This window comes from Simochromis diagramma, unplaced genomic scaffold, assembly GCF_900408965.1.
Source record: "Simochromis diagramma unplaced genomic scaffold, fSimDia1.1 OVJJ01000494.1, whole genome shotgun sequence".
In the NCBI taxonomy this organism is placed as follows: Eukaryota; Metazoa; Chordata; class Actinopteri; order Cichliformes; family Cichlidae; genus Simochromis; species Simochromis diagramma.
The window spans coordinates 722,523-745,136 of record NW_024387311.1 but is presented as its reverse complement, the minus strand read 5'-3'; the positions used below and the strand labels follow the sequence as shown (position 1 = coordinate 745,136).

Sequence of the window (22,614 nt, the reverse complement as noted above, 5' to 3'; positions counted from 1 at the left end):
TTGTTCCCCCCTCCTTTGTCCTCCTGTTTCCCCTCCCTCTCCCCTCCAGAGAGGAGTTAAACAGTTTGATGGCGTGTGGGACAAAGGAGTTTTTAAGTCTGTTAGTTCTTGTCTTGGGGAGAAGCAACCTGTCACTGAACAGACTCTTCTGGTTGTTAATGGCCGTGTGCAGAGGATGCCCAGCATTGTTCATAATGTCCAGCAGCTTTTTTAGTGTCCTTTTCTCTGCCACTGTCACCAGAGTGTCCAGCTTCATGCCGACCACAGAGCTAGCCTTCCTGATCAGTTTCTCCAGGCTGGATGAGTCCTTCTTTGCTGTGCTGCTCCCCCAGCACACCACAGCATAGAAAAGTACTCCAGCAACCACTGACTGGTAAAACATCCTCAGGAGCTTCCTGCAGATGTTAAAAGACCTCAGCCTCCTGAGGAAGTACAGTCGGCTTTGGGCTTTTTTATACAGGTGCTTTTTTATACAGGTGTTACATTTTATGTAATAAAAGGCAGATTGACAATGTTAGTGCAGTGCTGACTTCGTGCTGATCAAAGAAGCATTAAGTATTCACGTCATCAGCTTTGTTTTTAATCTAGTCCCAAAATGCTTTTCAAAAAAAAAGATTTTGCTTTGAACTAAGTCAGAGTTGCTTTTTTTGAGAAATGAAGACTTTTTCATGGAAGAGAAAAAGAACATTTCCTGAAACGTCATGGTCTGGCTCCTATGGGTACCATTCAGTGAGGCTTCCAATTGAGGACCTGTGTGGTGTCTGTCTGACAAATTAGAGACTCTGACATCATCTCACTCAGTTGTGCATCGAGGTCTTCTTTATTCTTTGGTCAGTCAGTTTGTGCTGTTCTGTGGAGGCCATGGTGCTCGTGCTGTATGAAATCTGTTTACTACATCAACAAAACTTAATGTCTTTTAACAAAAATCCTGTTTCAAAGGAAAAAGTCATTTGGACATTTGAGAATATAAATGAACCCACAGAGGCAGATTTTTCCACACACTCATCTAGCTGTGCCAATACAGGGGTGATGGTTGCTCAAAATGGGCATCTGTACGCCTGCAAAGATACTCCAGTGTGATTTTAAGTAATCATTAATTTTCATTTAAAATATTTATGAGTTAATTTTCATGAAATGAAAACACGTTTTTCTTTCCACCCACAAAATAATGAATTTTCTATGCAATCCAAACTGGTGTAATTGATGTAAAAAGAGGTAAAAATAGAGCGGCTGTGTCTTGTTGAGCTTAAACGCCACCAGCCTCCTTTAACGCTTTGTTGTTTTTGGGCAGATGGCAGCGACCTGGACGCTGTGAGTCACGGCAGCCTGGATAGCTCTGCCGACACTAACCTGGTCGAGCAGGGCCCCTACGCCGCCGACTCCATCAAAGTAGACCCCACTGATGATAGATCTAGCACAGGTACACTTCAGATGGTTGCTGCGTGACTCCATCTTTCAATAGCAGCCATCTTATTCAACATCTTTTTCTTTTCTTTTTGTCACCCTTTCATCCTCCCTCCTCATTCGATCCACTCACCAACTCACTTACTCCTCATTTCCCTCTTCGATTTACACCTCCCTTCCTCCGCTTCCTGTTTTTTCTCCTGTTAATCCTTTTGTGCATCCATGATCGCCGCCTGGTTTTTGCGGCTGTGGTTTCTGCTCTGCTCTGTCCCTAACCTGCCTTCACTCTGGCCCTGCCTGTGTTGCCCTCGCATGCAGTCGGCTGTAGGGGCGGCAGCTTGGGCACCAGGGCCCCGGTGGCGCACTCACACGGTGGGGGCTTTGAGCTCAGAGAAGCCACCCTCCACCCAGGTAAACCCTCTCTCTCTCTCAGTCAGCCTTGTCTGATTCTGGTTGCGTTTGTCTGTGTTATCTATCTTAGCTGCTCTGCAACATTTTTTATTTTGCTCGTCATTGTCATTGTCACTGTTACGTGTTACTGTTTCTTGCTCTCCTCCCTGTGACTTCCTCTCCTCTTTCTTTCCTCCACTGTGTCATTGCTCCATCCAGCACATCAAAGTCCACTTCTATTTCCTTGCTCATTTTTCCCACGAGTTTTACTCTCACTCTCACTACTGAGTGATTTGTCTTTGTCAATTATGGCGAGTAATTATCCAGAGATGCATTCTTTTTGATTACGGAAATCATTTTAATCATGGAGATGGCACCTCAGCAGGAAGCGTCGCCTCGTGTGCATAAAGATTGAGAGTGAGACACAGCTCACAGCACGGCAGGTGGGAGGGACCTCCATGTGCAGCTAACTGGTTATTACTCTCCAGGATTTGGAGTTGTGTTACTCGCCGTCAGTTGCAAGTTGTTCTATGCTGTATCACAGCTGAGCTGTGCAGCCTCATGGTTTATTTAGAGGTGATTGCCACAAAGGCTCGTGTGGAGGATGAAAGAGGAGAACGAATCAATCAGCTCGTTGCCTGAGGACCCCGAAAACTTTTAGAGACAGATGGAAGCGTGAGCCTCGAGCCGTAGCAGTCAGAATCATTAGCAGCTGTAAAAATGCAGTTTGTTTTTATATGGTAACTGTAGATCTCTGCATGCCTCGGGGGGGATTCCTTTATCCAGTACAGCTTAGCTGCTTTTTCTGCCTTCTCCCAGCACTAACAATGTGCCAGGCAGAACTGAGAAGATAAAGAGAAGAAAATGGCTCACTGGTTCATTCTCTTATAGATGTTTCATGTATCTCTCTTCCTACAGTGTAAAGCTACAGTAGATCCCTGTCCATGTAAGATTTTAGTCCCATAGCGCAATGCAGTGTATAGTGTTGTTATCTAGCATACAACATGGAAGTAAAGGGCTTGGACCTCAACTTTGTTCTTGAATTGTCCCTCTGCTTACACTTTCCGTGTGTGTGATGTGTATTTCTGTGACTTTGTGCTTTACTAGGTAGATAATTAGATATTCAGATAATTCACTGCCTGTGTTTGTCCTTGTCTTTCACCCAAGTTGTACTCTTTTTTTTTTTTTTTCCTTCTGTTTTTTTAGGTGATCAGTCAGACTTGGGTTATAATTCCCTGTCAAAAGAGGAGGTGCGGAGAGGAGACCCCGCTGGCCAGGACTCTGCCCCTGACAAAGACGACAAGAAGGAGAGCGACTGCAGCTCCTGTCAGTATTCTGTCTGATCTGATGTCACCTGATATTCCTTTGCCTTTAACTGGGGGAAAAAAACCCTAACTTGGCAGCATTGTAGCCACGTGGGATTTCCCTTTCCTCTGCCTTGATCTTTCTGTCTCCTCTAGAGATGATTCATTCCTTTTGGTTTCTCATGAACATCAAAGCTTTCAGTTGTTTGTTGTCCTGCAGTTAATTTTTTTTTAAAGAATGTTGGTGTGTTTTGTGCTGTGTGCATAAATTGTAATTGTTTTTCGTGTTTGTAGTGTCAGAGACAGAAAGTGCCAAGGGAAGCAAAGATTGCCTCCCTCAGCTTGACTTGGAGATGAGTTCTTCCTTCAGACCCCGTGGCATTGTTCGCAGCAGCTGTCCATTTGATGACTCAGCCTGTAAACCCAAGAGCTCCGCCAGCGCAGGTAGTTGCAAACTTTAGAGCTTAATGTCTGTGAAGGTTCTCAGTCATCCAGGTCATCGTAGTCTAAGGAGCTTGGAAAGAAAAGCGTCTGGACTTCTTTGAGTTGCTTGAAGACGTTTTACCTCTCATCCGAGAAGCTTCTTCAGTTCTAAGGGTCAAATGGGGGAGAGTCCCAGATTTAAACCCAGTGGGAGTTTCCCCCCAAAGAGGGACAAAGGAGGTCATTCTTTCGAGGATGCCAACATTCACATTTTGGACAGAGAGGACAGATGGTTTTAAAGAGGAGTGAAAGAAGCCATTTACGTCCACTGTGAGCGACCATCTTTGAACAGAGGCGGTGGTTTACGACACCAACTGTCTGCCATCTATAATCCAGTTTTGAGATCCCTTCCCAGACGCCTTAACGCCCACTCACATCCTGGGCCATCTGACCTCAGGAAATCACATGATAGGGTGGTGCCAGGTTTCACAATGAGCTCACCCGAAACCCTGGCTGATTGTGACCCACACCCCCTTTCACACTTTGGCTCATGTGATTAGGTAGAGGATCATCAGGGGGTCCTTTGTCCCTCTTTGGGGGGATACTTCCACTGGGTTTAAATCTGGGACTCTCCACCATTTGACCTTAGAACTGAAGAAGCTTCTCGGATGAGAGGTGAAACATCTTCAAGCAACTCAAAGAAGTCCAGACGCTTTTCTTTCCAAGCTCCTTAGACTTTAGAGCTTAATAGATTTTCTAATGTGGTACCTTAACTGTCTCTCTCTGCTGTAATTCACATTTCAAGGTTTTCTTTTTGGGATTTCCTCAATATAAACATAGGAGTGCCTTGGACAGTTTACCCGTACTCATACTTTTATTTTGTGTCAAACAGTTGAAATTATTTAGCTGTTTCAGTTCACAGCTTTATTTTTTGGGTGTTCCTTGTTGAAAGGCTCCTCTGTAGTTATAGTTGGTGTCTTTCCTCATGTGCACAGGCTGGACTGAGGCCATGATCTTTTCTCTAACATTGAAAATTAACAAGTCAAGTGATCTCACCTCCTTTGCTCACTCGTGCCATCTCCTGATACAAATGCAAATGTGGCTTTTATTATTTGCCATTTTTCTCTTTCTCCCTGTCTGCCAGACCACGTTGCAGGTCTCCTCTTCACTACCTCCCTGGATGAGATTGGTGAGATTCAGACAAACAGTTTGCTCCGGAGACATAAGAGCACTCTGGAGGAGGTGGTGGGCAGCGCCAGCAGTGGCTCAGCGCTTGACTGGCAGGGTGTAAAGAGCCGTCGGCTGAGTGGTGACACTGTGGGAAGCAGTGGGAGTGGCACCACTGTCCTGGGCCTGGGCATGAGCCAGGGTGAAACTGATCCAGATAAAATCGCAGGACACCTGGGCGCAGATGCTAAAATCCTCGCTGGTGCCAACTTCACTAAGGCTAGGAGGCCTCATTCCCTGGCTCTGGGTGGGCTCGAGGGGGTAGCTGCTAAGTCACACGCTGCCAGGAGTAGTGATCACAGGGAAGTGGATGAGGAGGCGGAGCGGCAGGACTCTAGCGATGAGGACAGGAACACTACAGAGGCCATTTTTGATCTGGAGGATTTGGATTTCGAAAAGCCCTCTAAGGGGGCAAAACCTTATAAAAAACCTGTTGAACGTAGCGCCAGCTATGGTGGTGTGAGCACCATGACAAACAGAGGCACTGTGAAGCGCACAGGTATTGAAACAGGCTACGACCCTCTCTCCCTCCTGGCAGCAGAGTCTGATCAGCAAAATGAGGAACGGTACACGGAGGGGGACCAGGCCAGCACTCCTAGTGCCCGGAGGCACCTGGCCAGGGAGATTGAGCTCTACATGAACCACATGGGCAGCCCGCTGAGCAGCCGCACGCCCAGTCTGGACTTTCAGGACCCAGCCAGCCCCGTCCTCCTCCACCATTCCTCACTCTCTGCTTCCTCCCGCAGAGCCAGCCTCCCCCACAGCTCCCCCCTCAGGACTGCAGGAGTGTCTCGCTCCCGCACCTTCCAGCTGCCGTCGCCCTCGCAGCCCATCTCGCGGCAACATCTGTGGTCTTCGCCTCCAACTCGAAGCTTGAGCACCACCCCCAGCCCGAGTCCTCGACCCAGCCCCTACAGAGAGAGGGCGGACAGGATGAGCCTGACGTCACCTTCACTCTCCTCCTCCTCTTTTGCTTTAGATACACTCCTGACGCCAACACTGGATGTGTTCAAGACCAGCATGTTCTCTGCTGGGAAGGGAGTAGCAGAGAAAGCGAGCCGCTGGTACACGCGCCTTGCCACATACACAACACCCACCAAGGTACAGAGTCCTGCTCTCTCTTTTCATTGAAAAAAATAAATATGGTGTGCTGACCACATACAAAATAGGCTTTAGTTTGATTTTGATATTTTAGAGAAAATTCACAGGAACCTCAAGATTTCTCAAAATCGTCTGGCCGACGCCGCCATTTTTGTTTGTTTTAGAGTATTAGATGTGAATTTATACCCTAATTTTAAACCAATAATGTATGTTTTAAGTGAAAAATATCTCCAACTACTGTGCAAACGCCTGTAGTCTTATTGATAGAGAATCTGTACTTCTACACTGTAACAAGTTTGTGCCAGTGACTTACAGCAACTATTAACTATTCTATAACTCAGCATATGAATGAGACCAAAGCCTGTGTGCTGCTGCCATCTTGTGGCCGTCCAGCAGGATTCTGTGAAATCCTGCATTAGTAATTGTGTCATTGTGTTCTGCTCTTTATTATAAAGTTTCCAAAACAATAGAGAAGAAACACCACAAAACAAAAATCTCTCCCAAAGACAGTACATAATCTTCTCCTGCCATGTGCAAACTGTGTGAGTGTTCCTTTTGTGAGACATTTCAGAAATGTGTGTCCTCATTGGAGTTTTTGAGACTTTCACATTATCCATGTGAATTCTTCCCCCTGAAAAACCTAAATAAATTGCACAATTTAGTAGCACAGTTTGTTGTTTTTTTGTTTTCTTTCATATAAGCAACTAAATATTGTACCTGTAGATTTGAGTGATTCGTGCTGTGGTTTCGTTTATATTTTTACATTGATCTTCTTGGAGGCAGTCAGAGTTACTAATAAGTCATTTAAAATAATCTGCAGTTGCTGTGAAAGTTTGAAGTTAGACTGGCAAAAACTGAAATGCTCTGCTCTCCTCATCCAGGACAGCCAGAGTGACCGTTTGAGCGTGTCCTCCCTCGGTGCGGGAGATCCAGACTGCTCCTCACTGTTAGATGAGGAAGACTCTGGAGACACAGAGCACTCAATGGTCTTTCCATTGAGGAATGGCCCTGTTGGCCCTCCAGGACCTCGCAGGAGTCCCAGACGCAGCCCCCTCCGCAGCCATCTGGACAGTCCCACTGCAGGATCGAGCTACGGAAGACCCACATCTCTGCTCCCTGGTCAGCACAAGATTCACTCAAATGAATGTTCTTTTTCCTTTTTAAAAAATTGTGCATTTTTTGCTTTTTATTTTTTAATTTCTTTCTGTTTCGTGCTGCTTTGTTTTCTTTCTTTAATATCATTCTCATGTGCGTTGTGTTGGACTCATAAAGCACTCTGTGTTTATGTGAAAAGCAGTGTATAAATAAATGCTTGATTCTAGGCAACGGGTTTCTACTTATCAACTAAGAAACGCTATCGCTGTATTTTCCTCTTTAGTGTAGTCAATGAAAAAACAAAGCTTTGCAGTTTGTATAGAAGAATATAGAATTTGATTATCTACAGTATGCTTTAGACCTGCTTTCAGTAGTCTGGCCTGTTCTTTATGGCAAACATTAACACACCAAGATGGAAAATGACAAGTAGTCTGATAAGAATAAAGAATAAATTCAAATAAATATAATTGCCCCCTCACATATTCTGACAGTTTGTTCATCCTGATGCAGGACTGCCTGGCTTCTCTCTGCCAGACAAGTCGGACCTCAGCTCTTCACGGTACACCAGCAACACTAGCATCTTCAACAACTACGCCATGGAGGTAAAACTGCAAGATAAAAAAAATCAAAATTAATCTTCCACAGAAGCTAAACGTGTCTCTGCGTCTGTGTCCTCTTCCTCCAGCTGCTGATCTCCAGCTGTTCTCGCTGTAAGACCTGCGACTGCCTGGTGTATGATGAGGAGATCATGGCCGGCTGGACAGCAGACGACTCCAACCTGAACACCACCTGCCCCTTCTGTGGAAACCCATTCCTGCCGTTCCTCAATGTGGAGATCAGGGACATGCGAGGACCTGGCAGGTAGGCAAATGCTCAAGTGCTGTATGTATGTATGCTGTTTTTATGTGCTTATTGTTGACTATTGACTATATTGTCAAAAAAGATGAAATAAATCACCTTCAATTCTTCTCCCCTTCATCTTTTCCCCCTCCGTCCATATTGATTAAATGCCAGAATTATGTAAAGTTACTTTTTAAATGATCTAAGGCTTGCTTCGTTTCAAATAAAGTTCAACCAAAAGTTAGAGTTGAGACACGTACATTCTTAGTCATTAATTATTACACATTTAACACACTGAAACTAAGGTGACCTTCATCAGAACTTTATGGATGTTGTGTTAGCCTAGCTTTAGCATAAGCACATCCAAGTGGAGATATGACTAAATTAAAAGTCATATCATTTTTTTAGACGACACCAAAATGTTGTAAGTGGGCTCCAGACTTGAGTGCTTTTGGTCTCAAAAGCAAAGAACCCCACAGGTGTAATTGATTATTTCTGTTACTTAATGTTCTCTTCAGTACCGATAACGCTGCTTCAGGTAAGTAAGAAGAATACAGACAAGCACAAAACCTTTATTGTGATTAAGTTCTACTTAAAGTTCTACTACTTGAGAAATGTCTTATTAAGTACTGATTAAGTAATGTTTTTTTTTCCTTTTTCTCTTTTCTCTCCTCTCTGCAGGCTCTTCCTGAAGGGCAGCCCATCAGTAGATGAGGCGACGACCTCGTCATATTCTGCCTCCACAGGGCTGGACACAGGGACATCCACCTTGTCTACTCCCTGTCCCACGACAGCTATCTCCCCTCAGTCCCCTATGATTGCTGTGCAGGAGTGCTCAGCAAGGTATGCACTCATACTCAGTGTTAAACTACATTCTTACATTTACATTTGTTTACATGCTCTTGTCAAAATCAAAATATTTGCTAGTTTTCTTTTGGGCAATTTAAGAAATTCTTTAAGAATTAAAGTGTGGACAGTAGTGACAAATGAAACCCTCTGACTGAAACTGGAGCATGTACAGTAAAAAGAACACAATTACCGACTGACAGAGATAAACAAAACATTTGTTGTATAATGAAAAGCTTGAGGCTACATTAGCTGCTGCTAACATACCACACCTGAATGTAGTGAAGCTTTTGGCTACTTATGTTTTTGCTCATTTCTGATTTAAATTTAGTATCAAAACATGTTAGTGAGACAAATAATCATACAATTTTTTTAAAAATCTTTCACAATATTTGTTAACAAGCAATGCATGAAAACATGAAAAGATGGTGTTTTGTCTAAAATATGAAAAAATAAATTAAAATAAGTACTGCACTGTTGAGACACCTTCAGATTAAAAGGACTTCTTTTTGTTCTGTTTGTTTGTTGTCTGTGCTTCCTTATCTTTTACCTCGTGTCTTGTACAACTGTTACAATGTTATTATGGCCTGAGATCTGAAATACAGTGCGATGATCATCATCATCATTAAAAATTTTGTTCTTCCTGTAGTTTAGTTTTAGATGTGCTGTATGATTTTATTTTTTTTAAATTTATTTATGGACCTCTGCTCATCTTCATGCAGCTTGTCTGGTTACACAATGCTATTGAACTGAAAAGCTACTGTAGCTGCATCCACACACTCCACATCTGCATTGTAAAAGAGCAGTGAATCTGCATCACCTGTCCTAACAAAGCTCAGTGTGTGTGTGCCTGTGTGAGTGTGTGTGTGTGTGTGTGCAGGTGCAATTTTGTGAGGTATTTGGGGGGAAACTTGAGATTATGAAATGTGTGAGCAATAGGGATGAACAGAAACAGATATATCGCTAAAATACTTGACATAGAGCAAGCAAACAGATGTGTATTTACCACAATTTTGGCATTAATTGCTTTTAAATTATGTTCCCTGATCTGCATCCAAGTGTAGACAAGTACAAGTTGAATAAATTAATACCATGAAAATTTGTCTGGTCTTTATTAAACACAGCTCAGTACACAGTGGGCAAATAATTGAACATGTGAAAACATCCTTTAGCTGCAGGATGAGAAGGAATTTTGAACTATTGCTCCTGTTTCAGTTTATCAGTCAGGTGATGCCACAGGATTTCAAGTTGGTTAAAGTTAGTATTCACACTTGGCCATTTAAAACCTGAATTTTCTCTTCCAGCCACTCTGGTTTTCATTCCTGCTGTGCTTTGAGTCACTGTTTGCTTCAGGTTGCTGCCCTGACACTCTCCTGTAAAATATACAGTTTGTAATTCGAAGGCAGAGTGAAATTTCTTAATGTGATCTAAAGAAATCAGTGTTGCTGTTTATAGAAAAGTAACACTATACCTAATCATTGACCCTATGTACAAATAGTCAGTATTGTCTATGGGGAAAAGGGCCAACTTGTCTTTGCTGTATCTTTGCAGGTCTCGGTCAACCAGGGATCAAGGCATCAATATACCCGTAGAATGCCGGCAGGGGGCGCTATCCTCTGGAGCTCCTATAGCCCGTAGTGTCAGCGCCTTTGGTCCTCTGGATGAAACGACCCGACACAACTGCTGTTTGCCAACATCAGGCAGCCTGCCCAGTTGTCTGAACGAAGCCACGGTAAGGCTGGACTGGTGTGTGTACGGCATGTCTTGAATCCGTGAACTTAAGTGTTCATGTTCGGTACCTCTAGTAGTTTACTCTGGGAACAAAATACACAATGAAAGGAGAGACAGAGGTTTTAAAACGTCCAGTTCTGAAAATAATGCAAACCAAAACAAAAACCTGTTGCTGCATATCCCTTTGTGTTGGATAACTTCAAACCTGTCTTCATTAATATTTAACCATAACAATGTTAATCACTCACATCTCCTGCATATATAAATAAGTCATTTGTCATCCATCGATCCATCCATTCACTTTCGTCTGCTTATCTGGGGCTGGGTCGCATCCCACACAGAGGAATTCCCAGGCCAGATCCAAACCACCTCAGCTGGCTCCTTTTGATGAGAAGGAGTAGTGGCTCTAGAGCACAAGCTGGCTGTGAACCTAAGCAGTTCTCTTTTTGTGACACTCAGGACCCACTGAGTATGGAGTGGCGGCTTCACAACCCAGAGCCTGTGACGGTTCCCTACCTGAGCCCACTGGTGCTGTGGAAGGAGCTCGAGAGTCTGCTGGAGAACGAGGGCGACTCAGTGATCACAGAGGCTGACATGGTGGACCATCACCCCATCATCTACTGGAACCTGGTCTGGTACTTCAGACGGCTGGACCTACCCAGCAACCTGCCAGGTCTCATCCTCACCTCTGAGCACTGCAACAGAGACTCCCAGGTCGGACATGCGCACACGCACGCACACGCACACACACACACACACACACACACACACACACACACACACACACACACACACACACACACACACACACAAGACCCAATGGCTTGTGATAATGGAAGAAAAAAGAAAGGAATATGTTTTTGTTTCACAGCATTTTTCAGCATTGGCACGTCTGACTCACACTGTTTCTTCTCAGATCCCTCATCACTGGATGTCTGAGGACAGTAAACACGTGTTGATCCAGATCCTGTGGGACAACCTCAAGCTGCACCAGGACCCCATCCAGCCTCTGTACATCCTCTGGAACACATACAGTGAGTTGCACTGCTTGGACATGTTTTCTATTTCCTCAGATAGTGGGGAAATTTGCTCAGGTCCTGTAACCATCTGTCCAAAATGAAAATACAAAAAAGAAGAGAATATTGTAAAACCTGCGTATAGATGGAGCTTCTTTCAGCAGCTCTCAGCCAAAAACAGAGAGAGATTTTTTTGTGTGTTAGGTAAGTTAATTAACGTTTTTTATGAAATTCAATAAAAACCCTTTTAACACATTTATGTGTGTTAGGGTGAGTATATGCCTGCATATATGCATAAAACATATCTATGCATAAGCTTTTTTTGCCTCACTTAGTTTTAATGTTAGTACAGATGTTCAACAATGTTAAATAATAACTGTATATATATTCTAGAAGCAGTTTGATCAGAAAGCCTCGTGTGTATATATGCTGAACAATAATATTGTTTTTAAAGGTGAGACCACTCATCTATAATATTAGTAAGTGCATTTCCATCCGCCTAATTTTGTCCATATTTTAACAAAAAAGTGGGAAATAAAAGAAAATCCAAACATGGGCTCGCCTCAAACTTTTTTAATTACAGTTACAAACTGAATATATTCTGCTGTGTTTTAATAATTTCAGTAAATTTGAATTAGTTCCACCGACTTCTAATATTCACATAGTAGTAGTAGATGCACATTTTTTTCTAATTATATTTTCTTTTGAGGTTTCTAGAAGTTTTCTGGGCTAAACTTGAATGAAAGCCTGACTGGTGACAATCAAAAGACAAGAAAATGTAACTGTCATTTGCTCTCCCAAAGATCCATCACAATTAAACACCCCTAAATCCACACTAGGTAGCAAAGTTAGGAAGAAGTATATTGTTTATCAGTCTTCATACAAAGGCCACACAAAGGACGGGGCTGCTGCTGCTGTCAGGACAACTGCTTTAGAGGGTTTTTAAAACAGCCACTTGACCCTGGGACCAATCAGCAGCTGCCAGCTCTCCAATCAGGAATGACCTCCAGAGACTCTTAACAGAACACACAGAACAAAATCCAGCCACCGTGATCCAAATTATGGACAGGGCTGTAACACAGAGTTCTAAGTAGCACGAAGTAAAACATAATAAGATTATTTATGAAATGTGTGGCTGAAAAATTACAGAAGCTTTCACTAAAATGCTTTATACAGTATGCTTAAAAATGCTTAAAAATAAGTAATCCAGTTTGTCCTTACTAACAGATAAAGGATGGAAATGCTCATCGATTACTATTTTGTTTTTCAGCATTTTTCAGGATTGAAACTTGTTATGTTCCAAGTTCCAATCACAAGAGTGAGTTAAACTAAAGAAAAGATATTCAGGATTAAAATGAGAATTAGAATTTCAAAAAAAGCCCGGGCGTTTAAATGAGTCTGAAGTTGCAGGGTTTTTTTTTTTTTGGGGGGTGGGGTCTTCTTTTTTTTTTAGTCCTGGGAACAGCTGGATTTGTGAGGGCGAATACCACAGCCTGGTGCTAACATGTCTGCAGTAACTGACTGTTTAACGGAGGAGGAGGCGCAGTGGCCGATCTGTGTGCTAACAGGCTGTGTCTGCTCTCTGTCTTGCAGGACTTAATTGTACTCTGTTGTTAGAGAGTGAGTGTTCACCTCTGCTGCAGACGGCCTCAGATGAGTCCTGTTGTTTGTGTGCTGTCCTCTGCTCTGGCTGTTTCCCTCTGTTCTGTGTCCTTTGCTTGTTGCACTGCAGTGTTGTCTGTGGAAAGTCAGCGGCTGGTTTCCCAGTGTTGGAATGAAAGTGTTTGTGCGGTGTAAAATCTTACTGAGACTTTGACTCTGAGGTGGTTTTGACATGTTTGCCTCAAATACAGCCCTGCTCTGTATTTGAACGTGGGTTTGCAACTGTGGTGACTGTCCGCTGTGTTTGTCCACTTGTAATGAGGACATTCAGCAACGTGTGGTGCTTAAAGGGCTGGGTACTGAACACCGACCGCTGCCACTCCTGAACACTGTTACTGTTTGTAGTTTAACAGGCAATCTGTGTAAAGTTTGACATTCTTATTTATTAGAAGTTAGCTTCTAAATATATTGCAACTTTTAACCTTCAGAAATAGTTTTATATAAATCATACTATGTTATATGTACTAACAGGAAGTTAGTACAGAGCTTCAGGTTGCAGTACTGGTGGGTCTTTAAACTGTAAATATAGACATGACAGTGTTTTATGGCCCTAGTATCCTAGGAAATTAGTATGTTATGTAACTTCTAACAATTTCATAAACAAAAATATCTTTTATGCTAATATTTGAGTATAGTAGTAGTAATTTTTTTGTGCATGCATGAAAATGTCTGATAATATGTATTTATCCCTGAGAGTATCTGCCCATCTTACAACATTACTATATCATTTACTATATCAATAGTAATTAAATACTTATATGAAACTAAAGGCAAAATATGAATGTAATATGTGTTCCTGGATATGTGTACATATATTATAAAACTTCCATCTTTTTATATTAAAAAGTGAAGCAGTATGTAGGTAGGAACAGTAATAATGCAGTTCTGTGCTGAGAATAAATGAGAAATATCAGTGAACAGTTGTATTGCATGTAATGTAATCTTATGGTAACTGTTTGAAGTATATTTCGGGGGCTATTTTCAGTTTTATTCATGCAGCACAGCGGAGGCACAAATATGAGACTAGACAGCAGAATAGGGGAGACGTGCACATGTGCAGTCAGGGCTCTGCTGTAAGGACATTTTTACCACATGTATGTACTCTCACAACACAATCAGTGGGCCATGCTCTTATAATAAGCTAATTATAATATAATGTATAATATATAATTTTAACTATAATTTAATTTGAATTTACCTGAAGAGAGAAAGAAGATAACTACACTGGTCAAGTATAAAGCAACAAATGCAACAATTCTTCATGACAGGATGTTGAGTCGTAGTTTTCTAGCAGAGTTTCTGAAGTGAATTAGTTAAGCTTTGAGAGGAAACTGTACTGTTTGGCAGAACAGATTGTAATGACTGTAATTACAAGGAACCACGTAACGTGTAACAAATAATTACTCTTAAATTTAAATCTTAAAAGCTACAGATAACATTATTTTTATTTTGATGTATATGAACATTATGTTTATTTTGATGTAAAGTATTCAGTTGTTAATTTGTATATTGCTGGGTTACATTCATTATGTACTGTGCATCCACTTTTTAACCCATGTTTTTCATTATAATATTATTGTACTAGATTTACTTATTCAACACCTGCAAGTGCAGTACCACTTTATGCCTTCCAGATACCCAGCCCCAAGTGCTTCTCATCAGAGAGAGTGCCTACTCTTCACAGATGATGTATTATTGAAATTATTTTCACGTCTGATGCAAAATCATGATGAATTGTGTGCGTGTGTGCATGTGTTCCAGATGTTGGTTACCCTGTGTCTCGGCCAGTCCCAGAGGAAGAAAAGCCGTTCAGTGAGGAGCTGCTGCACAGTATGGTGAAGAGCATCCAGAGGAACGACGTCAGCCGCCCGATGGCTCAGCTGCTGCAGCTGCTGGGGCAGACGCTCGGGGTCAAAAGGCAAAGGTCAGCACCAACTGTTCAGTCACATATAAGGACAATTCATATTTGAAGGCTTTTCCAGTTATATTGTAATATAAATTGGCCACAAATGCAGTAATAAGGCATTTATTATGTGTAAAATACACAGGCCGTGCAGTTTTGTTTGGTACTATTTTCAGCTGTGGATTGATATAAATTCAGTCCTCTAGTCAGTGCCGTTGGGTTAGTGGGAAGTGTATGTCACAGAGTCCGAAAATGTGACACACTGAAACATGCTCGCAGAGAGATGCACTGTGCTCATCAGGGAGTGTTATTTGGAGAGTTGATTTGATTATTGTTCTTATTTTCATTCACTTAACCCCGACAACCACAAACGAGCAGTCAATTTACACAGTTTCCAATTATTGTACTTGCAGTAACAGGACCTGAGAGGGAAAAGGGAGACAGCATGACTGTTTAATACCTGCTTGAATGTTTGCATGAAGGCAGCAAAGTTTGCCTTGTGCTTCTGCTCATTATGATCGGCGTGTCTGTTCATCTAATTATTGTGTTTATGGAAGAAAGACCTACCAGTTTGGGTTTAGGAAAAAGTGATTCAAATATACAAGTTTAAAGCACTCACTCATCTGCCATTTATACTGATCGCATGTGACCTCGCCTTTCTTCCTCAGGAGTTTGTACAGGGACATCCTCTTCCTGTCCTTGGTGGCTCTGGGAAAAGATAACATTGATATTGGTGAGTATTAAGTTTATGTCTTGGATGTGTATGTTTTAAAAAAGTGTTTCTTACATAACATACGTATACAGGGAGTGCAGAATTATTAGGCAAATGAGTATTTTGTCCACATCATCCTCTTCATGCATGTTGTCTTACTCCAAGCTGTATAGGCTCGAAAGCCTACTACCAATTAAGCATATTAGGTGATGTGCATCTCTGTAATGAGAAGGGGTGTGGTCTAATGACATCAACACCCTATATCAGGTGTGCATAATTATTAGGCAACTTCCTTTCCTTTGGAAAAATGGGTCAAAAGAAGGACTTGACAGGCTCAGAAAAGTCAAAAATAGTGAGATATCTTGCAGAGGGATGCAGCAGTCTCAAAATTGCAAAGCTTCTGAAGCGTGATCATCGAACAATCAAGCGTTTCATTCAAAATAGTCAACAGGGTCGCAAGAAGCGTGTGGAAAAACCAAGGCGCAAAATAACTGCCCATGAACTGAGAAAAGTCAAGCGTGCAGCTGCCAAGATGCCACTTGCCACCAGTTTGGCCATATTTCAGAGCTGCAACATCACTGGAGTGCCCAAAAGCACAAGGTGTGCAATACTCAGAGACATGGCCAAGGTAAGAAAGGCTGAAAGACGACCACCACTGAACAAGACACACAAGCTGAAACGTCAAGACTGGGCCAAGAAATATCTCAAGACTGGTTTTTCTAAGGTTTTATGGACTGATGAAATGAGAGTGAGTCTTGATGGGCCAGATGGATGGGCCCGTGGCTGGATTGGTAAAGGGCAGAGAGCTCCAGTCCGACTCAGACGCCAGCAAGGTGGAGGTGGAGTACTGGTTTGGGCTGGTATCATCAAAGATGAGCTTGTGGGGCCTTTTCGGGTTGAGGATGGAGTCAAGCTCAACTCCCAGTCCTACTGCCAGTTTCTGGAAGACACCTTCTTCAAGCAGTGGTACAGGAAGAAGTCTGCATCCTTCAAGAAAAACATGATTTTCATGCAGGACAATGCTCCATCACACGCGTCCAAGTACTCCACAGCGTGGCTGGCAAGGAAGGGTATAAAAGAAGAAAAACTAATGACATGGCCTCCTTGTTCACCTGATCTGAACCCCATTGAGAACCTGTGGTCCATCATCAAATGTGAGATTTACAAGGAGGGAAAACAGTACACCTCTCTGAACAGTGTCTGGGAGGCTGTGGTTGCTGCTGCACGCAATGTTGATGGTGAACAGATCAAAACACGGACAGAATCCATGGATGGCAGGCTTTTGAGAGTCCTTGCAAAGAAAGGTGGCTATATTGGTCGCTGATTTGTTTTTGTTTTGTTTTTGAATGTCAGAAATGTATATTTGTGAATGTGGAGATGTTATATTGGTTTCACTGGTAAAAATAAATAATTGAAATGGGTATATATTTGTTTTTTGTTAAGTTGCCTAATAATTATGCACAGTAATAGTCACCTGCACACACAGATATCCCCCTAAAATGGCTAAAACTAAAAACAAACTAAAAACTACTTCCAAGAACATTCAGCTTTGATATTAATGAGTTTTTTGGGTTCATTGAGAACATGGTTGTTGTTCAATAATAACATTATTCCTCAAAAATACAACTTGCCTAATAATTCTGCACTCCCTGTATATGTGTGTGTCAATAATTCATTTGATTAACTCAATTGTAAAATTCATAAAACAGCATGAATTCATTTAAACCTGAACTTTGGGGGAAGTATTAATAAGCTATAAATGAACCTAACTGTATATGCAGCATCACTGCTCTTCACAGCAATTGTATTAGCGAGCTATTTATTAGATTTTTAGAACTTTAAAGATTTTTTTAAGTTTTGTTTCCAAGTCCAATATCGGCTCCGTTTTGCTCAGCCAGTCCTCATTGTGTCCTCAAAGAGATAAAAGTGTAAATGAGTGCATGCACCAGTTACATGTAGCCTTAATGAACTGATTGACATGTTTAAATGTTTTAAGAAAAAATCTCCACCCACATGTTATTTGGCTGCCGATCTCTCCTCTTCCCACAGACGCCTTCGACCGTGAGTACAAGTTGGCGTACGATCGCCTTACACCCAACCTGGTGAAGCTGACCCACAACTGTGACCGTCCTCCGAGCACAGGTGTCATGGAGTGTCGCAGGACTTTTGGAGAGCCTTACTTGTAAAGAGTCACCTAAACACACCATGATTAACTCTCATTATCCTCATTGTTGCTTTAAGACTAGCTCAGGAAACCAGTTGGAAGACCACGAATGTGCACTACGGGAATGTTTGGGGGAACTCTGTAAGCGCTCGTAGGGGTACAGGTGACTGTGGACAGCATTATGTAGCCTGAAGTTTTAGAGACTTCTATCTATGAGGACAGAAACACTACACGCAGCGTTCATAAACTCCTCTCCATGCAGTGTCGAGTGAGCCGCAACAGCTTACATTGGGAATGAGTGACAGTGATGCAGAAATCCTGTAAATACAAAACAGGAAAGGATTTTTTTAATATACCATTCTTATTGTATATCATTTCATCATATGAAGACTAATATTAGCAATATTTTAACTGGAACTTTATTTATACAAAGTCAGCTTATGTATTGTACCGTCCTTTTGTTATGTGCAGTGTTTGACTTTGACCTGTGGTCGCTGGCCGTCTTCTCGTCTTGCAGTTTTAAACCAGGAAAAATGTTTTTACTCAGTGTGGAAAAGATGCAGTACATGTTTGGTGTGTGTTTTCAGTGAGCTTTCTATGCTTTATGAGATGGAACTTTTTAAATTAGATCTGCATCAATTTTGAAGACAGATTGCATATATCTACAGGCTTTCTAGTTGTCAGCGAAAAGTGAAGGAACGAAAAGCCAACACGGTGGTTTACAGAAGCCCTGAGAGGCGAGTGAGGCAAACAAAATCAAATGAATCTGATATAAAGTGTCCTGTATTTATGACTAAAGACCAAGCTGGGAAAAATTATCAACCTTCCCTTCTCTGAAACACAGGGGAAAAGCATGATCCTGCATTTACAAAGCATTTGTTTTTCACTGTTTAAGCCATAAACATCAGAGTTACAAAATAGTTTTTTCATAAAAATAAACAGCAGAAACACATCACAGTGACAGAGTAAAAGACCTTATCATAAATTGCATTCTTGCACACTCATTCACACCAGTTCAGATTAAACAGGACATTTCATTGTAAAAAAACAATCATGTTCATTACTTTAAATCAGTGAATGTTATGACCCTGATCCTCTCAGGGAGCGATGAATGCTGATCACGTTAATCTTTTCTTGTACTGAAGAGCATATGTCCTTATTACCAGATCAAGTGTATTTTTTTTCACTTGTCAGAGAAAATGGTATCTTTGGGGTTTGTTTACAAAAAACGATTTCTGAGCTTTAAGCTATTCATCCCCATGAAAAGTACCACTTTTAGTCTTCTTCAGCGGGGTGTTTGTTGTCAGAGTACATATCAGTGTTACAGAGGTGTTACCGGCCCTATAGGAAGCCACATAGCGGTGAGGAAGAGGGCAGATTGCGGACAGGTGAGTCTTCTGCAGCCAATCAGCATTAAAGCTCAATCAGAGCGGTTAACAGGGATGGCAGACAATCTATGATAGATGGAGCAGTGAGGCATGTGTAACACCTCCACCTTCACCTCAACCACAAAAAAAGATAACATGTCAGCCAAACCATTGTTTTTTTACTTTGAAACTTGACTTGATGTTCAAAGGCTGTAAAAATAATAGCCAACACATCCGCCACTGGTATGAGTTACACATGAGTGCGTCGCATTTGTTTACATTCATTTTCGTGGTCTAACCCGAATCGAGAGATGAATTTGGGGTTGTAAGAGTTCACAGCATGAATTAGTTCAAATTAAATATTTTAAATGGCAAACATATACACAGTCAGCCATAATAACAATAATAATAACAACAATAATAATACTGAACCTTTTATGCCGTTTTTTTGTTATTCACAGTTATTTCTTTAATTCGTGATGATAACAGCAGACTGAAATTTAAAGTCAAAGTAAACTTTATTTGTCATGCTGGCCACACAAGGACTGCATAGTGGGACAAAACTGTTTCTCCTAGAACACCATGCACTATAGTCATAGTAATTATACATGAATACCCAGCTAAGATCAAAATCTACAAATATTGCACAGCAGAAACTTAGGCACTATATGTGAATCTTTGTACTGATGAATATTAAAAACATAGGTGCTCATGTTATGCAGACACTGAAAATATTGCACAAATTAGCAGCAGTTACAGAGACATTTTATGTGAGAGTTTTTGCATATACAACAGTTCTTGGATTGGTGTGTGATAGTGTGTATTTAAAGAGAGTTCAGGACTCTAATGCTGCGATAGCGTTTTTTAGAGGGCAGGATGGTAAACGGTTTGCGTGTCGGCAGCTCTGTGCAGGCAGGATTTGGTGTGTGGTCCTGTGGGGGTGAGAGAGGAGACCTGGCGACCTGACCTGGTGTCTTCACCATTCTCTGAAGTTTGCTCTGAGAAGTTGCTCTCTGTAGTGCTTCTGTGGGAAGTGTTGAGGGCAGAAGGGAGTCTGATTGCTCTTCTTGACCGCTTCAGGAAGCGCAAGCGCTGCTGTCTACCTTTTGATGAGGAAGGTGGTATCTGTAAGCCCAGGAACCCGGTGCTGTTAACTAGCAGTGCGGTGCTGTCAAGGATTGTGGGTGGAGTGTGGGATAAATAGCGTGAACAATCACCCTTACAACATACAATATCAATTGATCTATGTGACCTAAATCACTTTATCTGGAGGGAAAACCAAAGTGAAGTTTTGATTTGTTGGTAACAATTATCCAACTATAAAGATATCAATGAGTCTTAGCGGAGGTTAATAAAAGAGCTTTGTGTTTATGGTACAAACTGTAAAGTCCCACCTTTCATTTAATAACAGCATATCTGAGTGTTTATTGCACATGCAGCCAGTTAAGCCTGTGGCTGAATCAAATTACTTTAATCTCATTGCCTTCCGCTTCCATATTGGTTTAATACAATAATCCAAATCATTTTAATGTCTTGGACCTCAAGGTGGCTCCTGTGTTTTGTGTTGTCTCTTCTTTGCTTGTCTATGGATGCAGGTTGTCACCTGCCACCGAGCAGCCAGGATGCCAGAATCTTTTGGGAACATATGTGGAGAAAAGGTTTAAATTTTTCATTCTGGCAACATCCAGCCAGTTTTATTAGTGTTGTATCAGACTAAAGCTAAATTAAGAATTCTTATTTCAGCTAGCATAAACAAACAGTAAAAGAGGACTTTATTATAAAAAGTGGGATTTATGAAAAGCTTGATACCTGGAGATGTTTACACCCTGAGGTCTGTATCCACCATTGAATTTACTAAAGATTTAACTTTTGGACAGGTGTAAAGATAACAGAGTTCAACTTTGCAAAGAGCCTACTTCACTTTTAATTTGAATATAAAGTTCATATTTTAATTTTTTAAAACCCTTATGGGGTTATTTAAGTTCTAGAGACCGTATGATGTTATGTTGGAGAAAATCAAACGGACCCTGGAGTGCATTGCCTCTGTCGCTTATATTTGTTACTGCCTTAGTGAGGATATTAATCCAGCTTTGAAAGGCAGAGTGGTTGAAGGAGGACCCCTGACTCTGAAATCACCAAGGTCCTATGAATATCAGCCAAGTCTTTGATTTGTGGCATGGCTAAGCAAAACTGGAAAAGTTTAACAAGTTGCACGTCTTTGTCCCTGAAAAAAAAACCCAAACCTTTAGGTGTGGAAATCTCTTTAACTGGTGAATTTTGATTTGGGAGATGACACATCAGCTTAGAAAGGCTGTGATTCATTTGTGGATTTCTGTTGTGTTTAAAAAACAATAGTACTGTAAAAATAAACGATTTTGCAGATTCTGGGCCATGTACATTTGAATTGCCCTTTGTATAAATCACATTTTATAACAGTGTATTCACACATGTGCAAAGGTCCTTTTAGAAGTGGTGAAGTTCTGACGTTCTGTACAGCGACCAGATCTACAGGACTGTTTAAGTGTAAATAAAATCATGTAAACCCTCAGTGTTGCTGTCTGTAGCGTCTTCTTCTTAAAATATTTAGTTTAAATGTATTTAATGTTTAAATCAGTCAATTGTGAGTAGGAGGAAGATTCCCAATGACTGGATTGAATTCTCAACGCAATCACAAGACGACGGCACGGGTCGCTGGCGAGAGGCAACCTGTCTGCAAACAGTCACGGTCTCATGCTGAGTCTGACTCAGTCTGTGTAGTTCATCGCCCATTGCACATGTTTGCTAAAAAAAATTCTGGTTGTGCTGTGGTCTCTAACCAGTTTCCCCTTATGTGACTGTAGAGTCAAAGAACTTCTAAATGCTTAAGAACTATCACACTTTAGACATCAGCTTTCAGGAGGGACCTGCAAGACAACCCATAATGAATGGGGCTGCTGAAGCCTAAGACTGGACAAAAAAGAATACATTGACTTATCGTGTTGAAATGAGTGCTACGTCATATTTTTAAGTCAATCAGCCATCAGCATGCGCTAGCAGAATGCTAGCTTTAAATGGCCAAATTGTGTTGCCTGTAAGAAAAGTTAACGCAAATGTCATTTTGTTTCAAGAAAAGCTAACATTTGGCTAACAAACCGACTAATGACTTGTCATTGTTAAACTGTTAGCCTGGTTTTTCCTCCTGTCTGCAGTCTTAACAGGCGCCATCTTTATTAGTTGAAGATGTTTTATTCAGTATGAATCAAAACTGCAGTGAACCCATAAATCCATCAGCAAGGTCTTTCCCTTATACTGAGGTTTTGCGCACACATACCTGCAAACAACGTGACATAGATTTGTTGCACTCTTAGCTTGCTAGCTATTAGCATAAACATCACACAGTTTAATTGTAGTTTAATCTGCATATTTGTGTTTGGAGTGGGCCTTATAATC

At 41.5% G+C, this 22,614-nt stretch overlaps 1 protein-coding gene across 8 annotated transcripts in view; it reads left to right on the top strand.

Annotated features, from left to right (window-relative positions):
* The window catches only part of LOC120717148 (C-myc promoter-binding protein-like), a 93,221-nt gene extending 71,488 nt beyond the window's left edge, over window positions 1-21,733 (top strand). For 3 of the 8 annotated variants that reach the window (XM_040004997.1, XM_040004996.1, XM_040004995.1), the window contains 15 exons: window positions 1,292-1,420; window positions 3,001-3,120; window positions 3,393-3,542; window positions 4,666-5,849; window positions 6,731-6,968; window positions 7,455-7,546; window positions 7,630-7,805; window positions 8,466-8,627; window positions 10,182-10,362; window positions 10,821-11,075; window positions 11,278-11,395; window positions 12,971-12,997; window positions 14,801-14,963; window positions 15,611-15,675; window positions 17,704-21,733. In XM_040004997.1, the coding sequence (XP_039860931.1) occupies window positions 1,292-1,420; window positions 3,001-3,120; window positions 3,393-3,542; window positions 4,666-5,849; window positions 6,731-6,968; window positions 7,455-7,546; window positions 7,630-7,805; window positions 8,466-8,627; window positions 10,182-10,362; window positions 10,821-11,075; window positions 11,278-11,395; window positions 12,971-12,997; window positions 14,801-14,963; window positions 15,611-15,675; window positions 17,704-17,840 (3,197 nt within the window). In that variant the 3' untranslated portion in view covers window positions 17,841-21,733. Of the gene's footprint in view, window positions 1-1,291; window positions 1,421-1,722; window positions 1,816-3,000; window positions 3,121-3,392; window positions 3,543-4,665; window positions 5,850-6,730; window positions 6,969-7,454; window positions 7,547-7,629; window positions 7,806-8,465; window positions 8,628-10,181; window positions 10,363-10,820; window positions 11,076-11,277; window positions 11,396-12,970; window positions 12,998-14,800; window positions 14,964-15,610; window positions 15,676-17,703 lie in introns of all 8 variants that reach the window. The other 5 variants (XM_040004994.1, XM_040004993.1, XM_040004998.1 and 2 more) reach the window with 4 other exon arrangements.
* The last annotated feature ends 881 nt before the right edge of the window (window positions 21,734-22,614 follow it).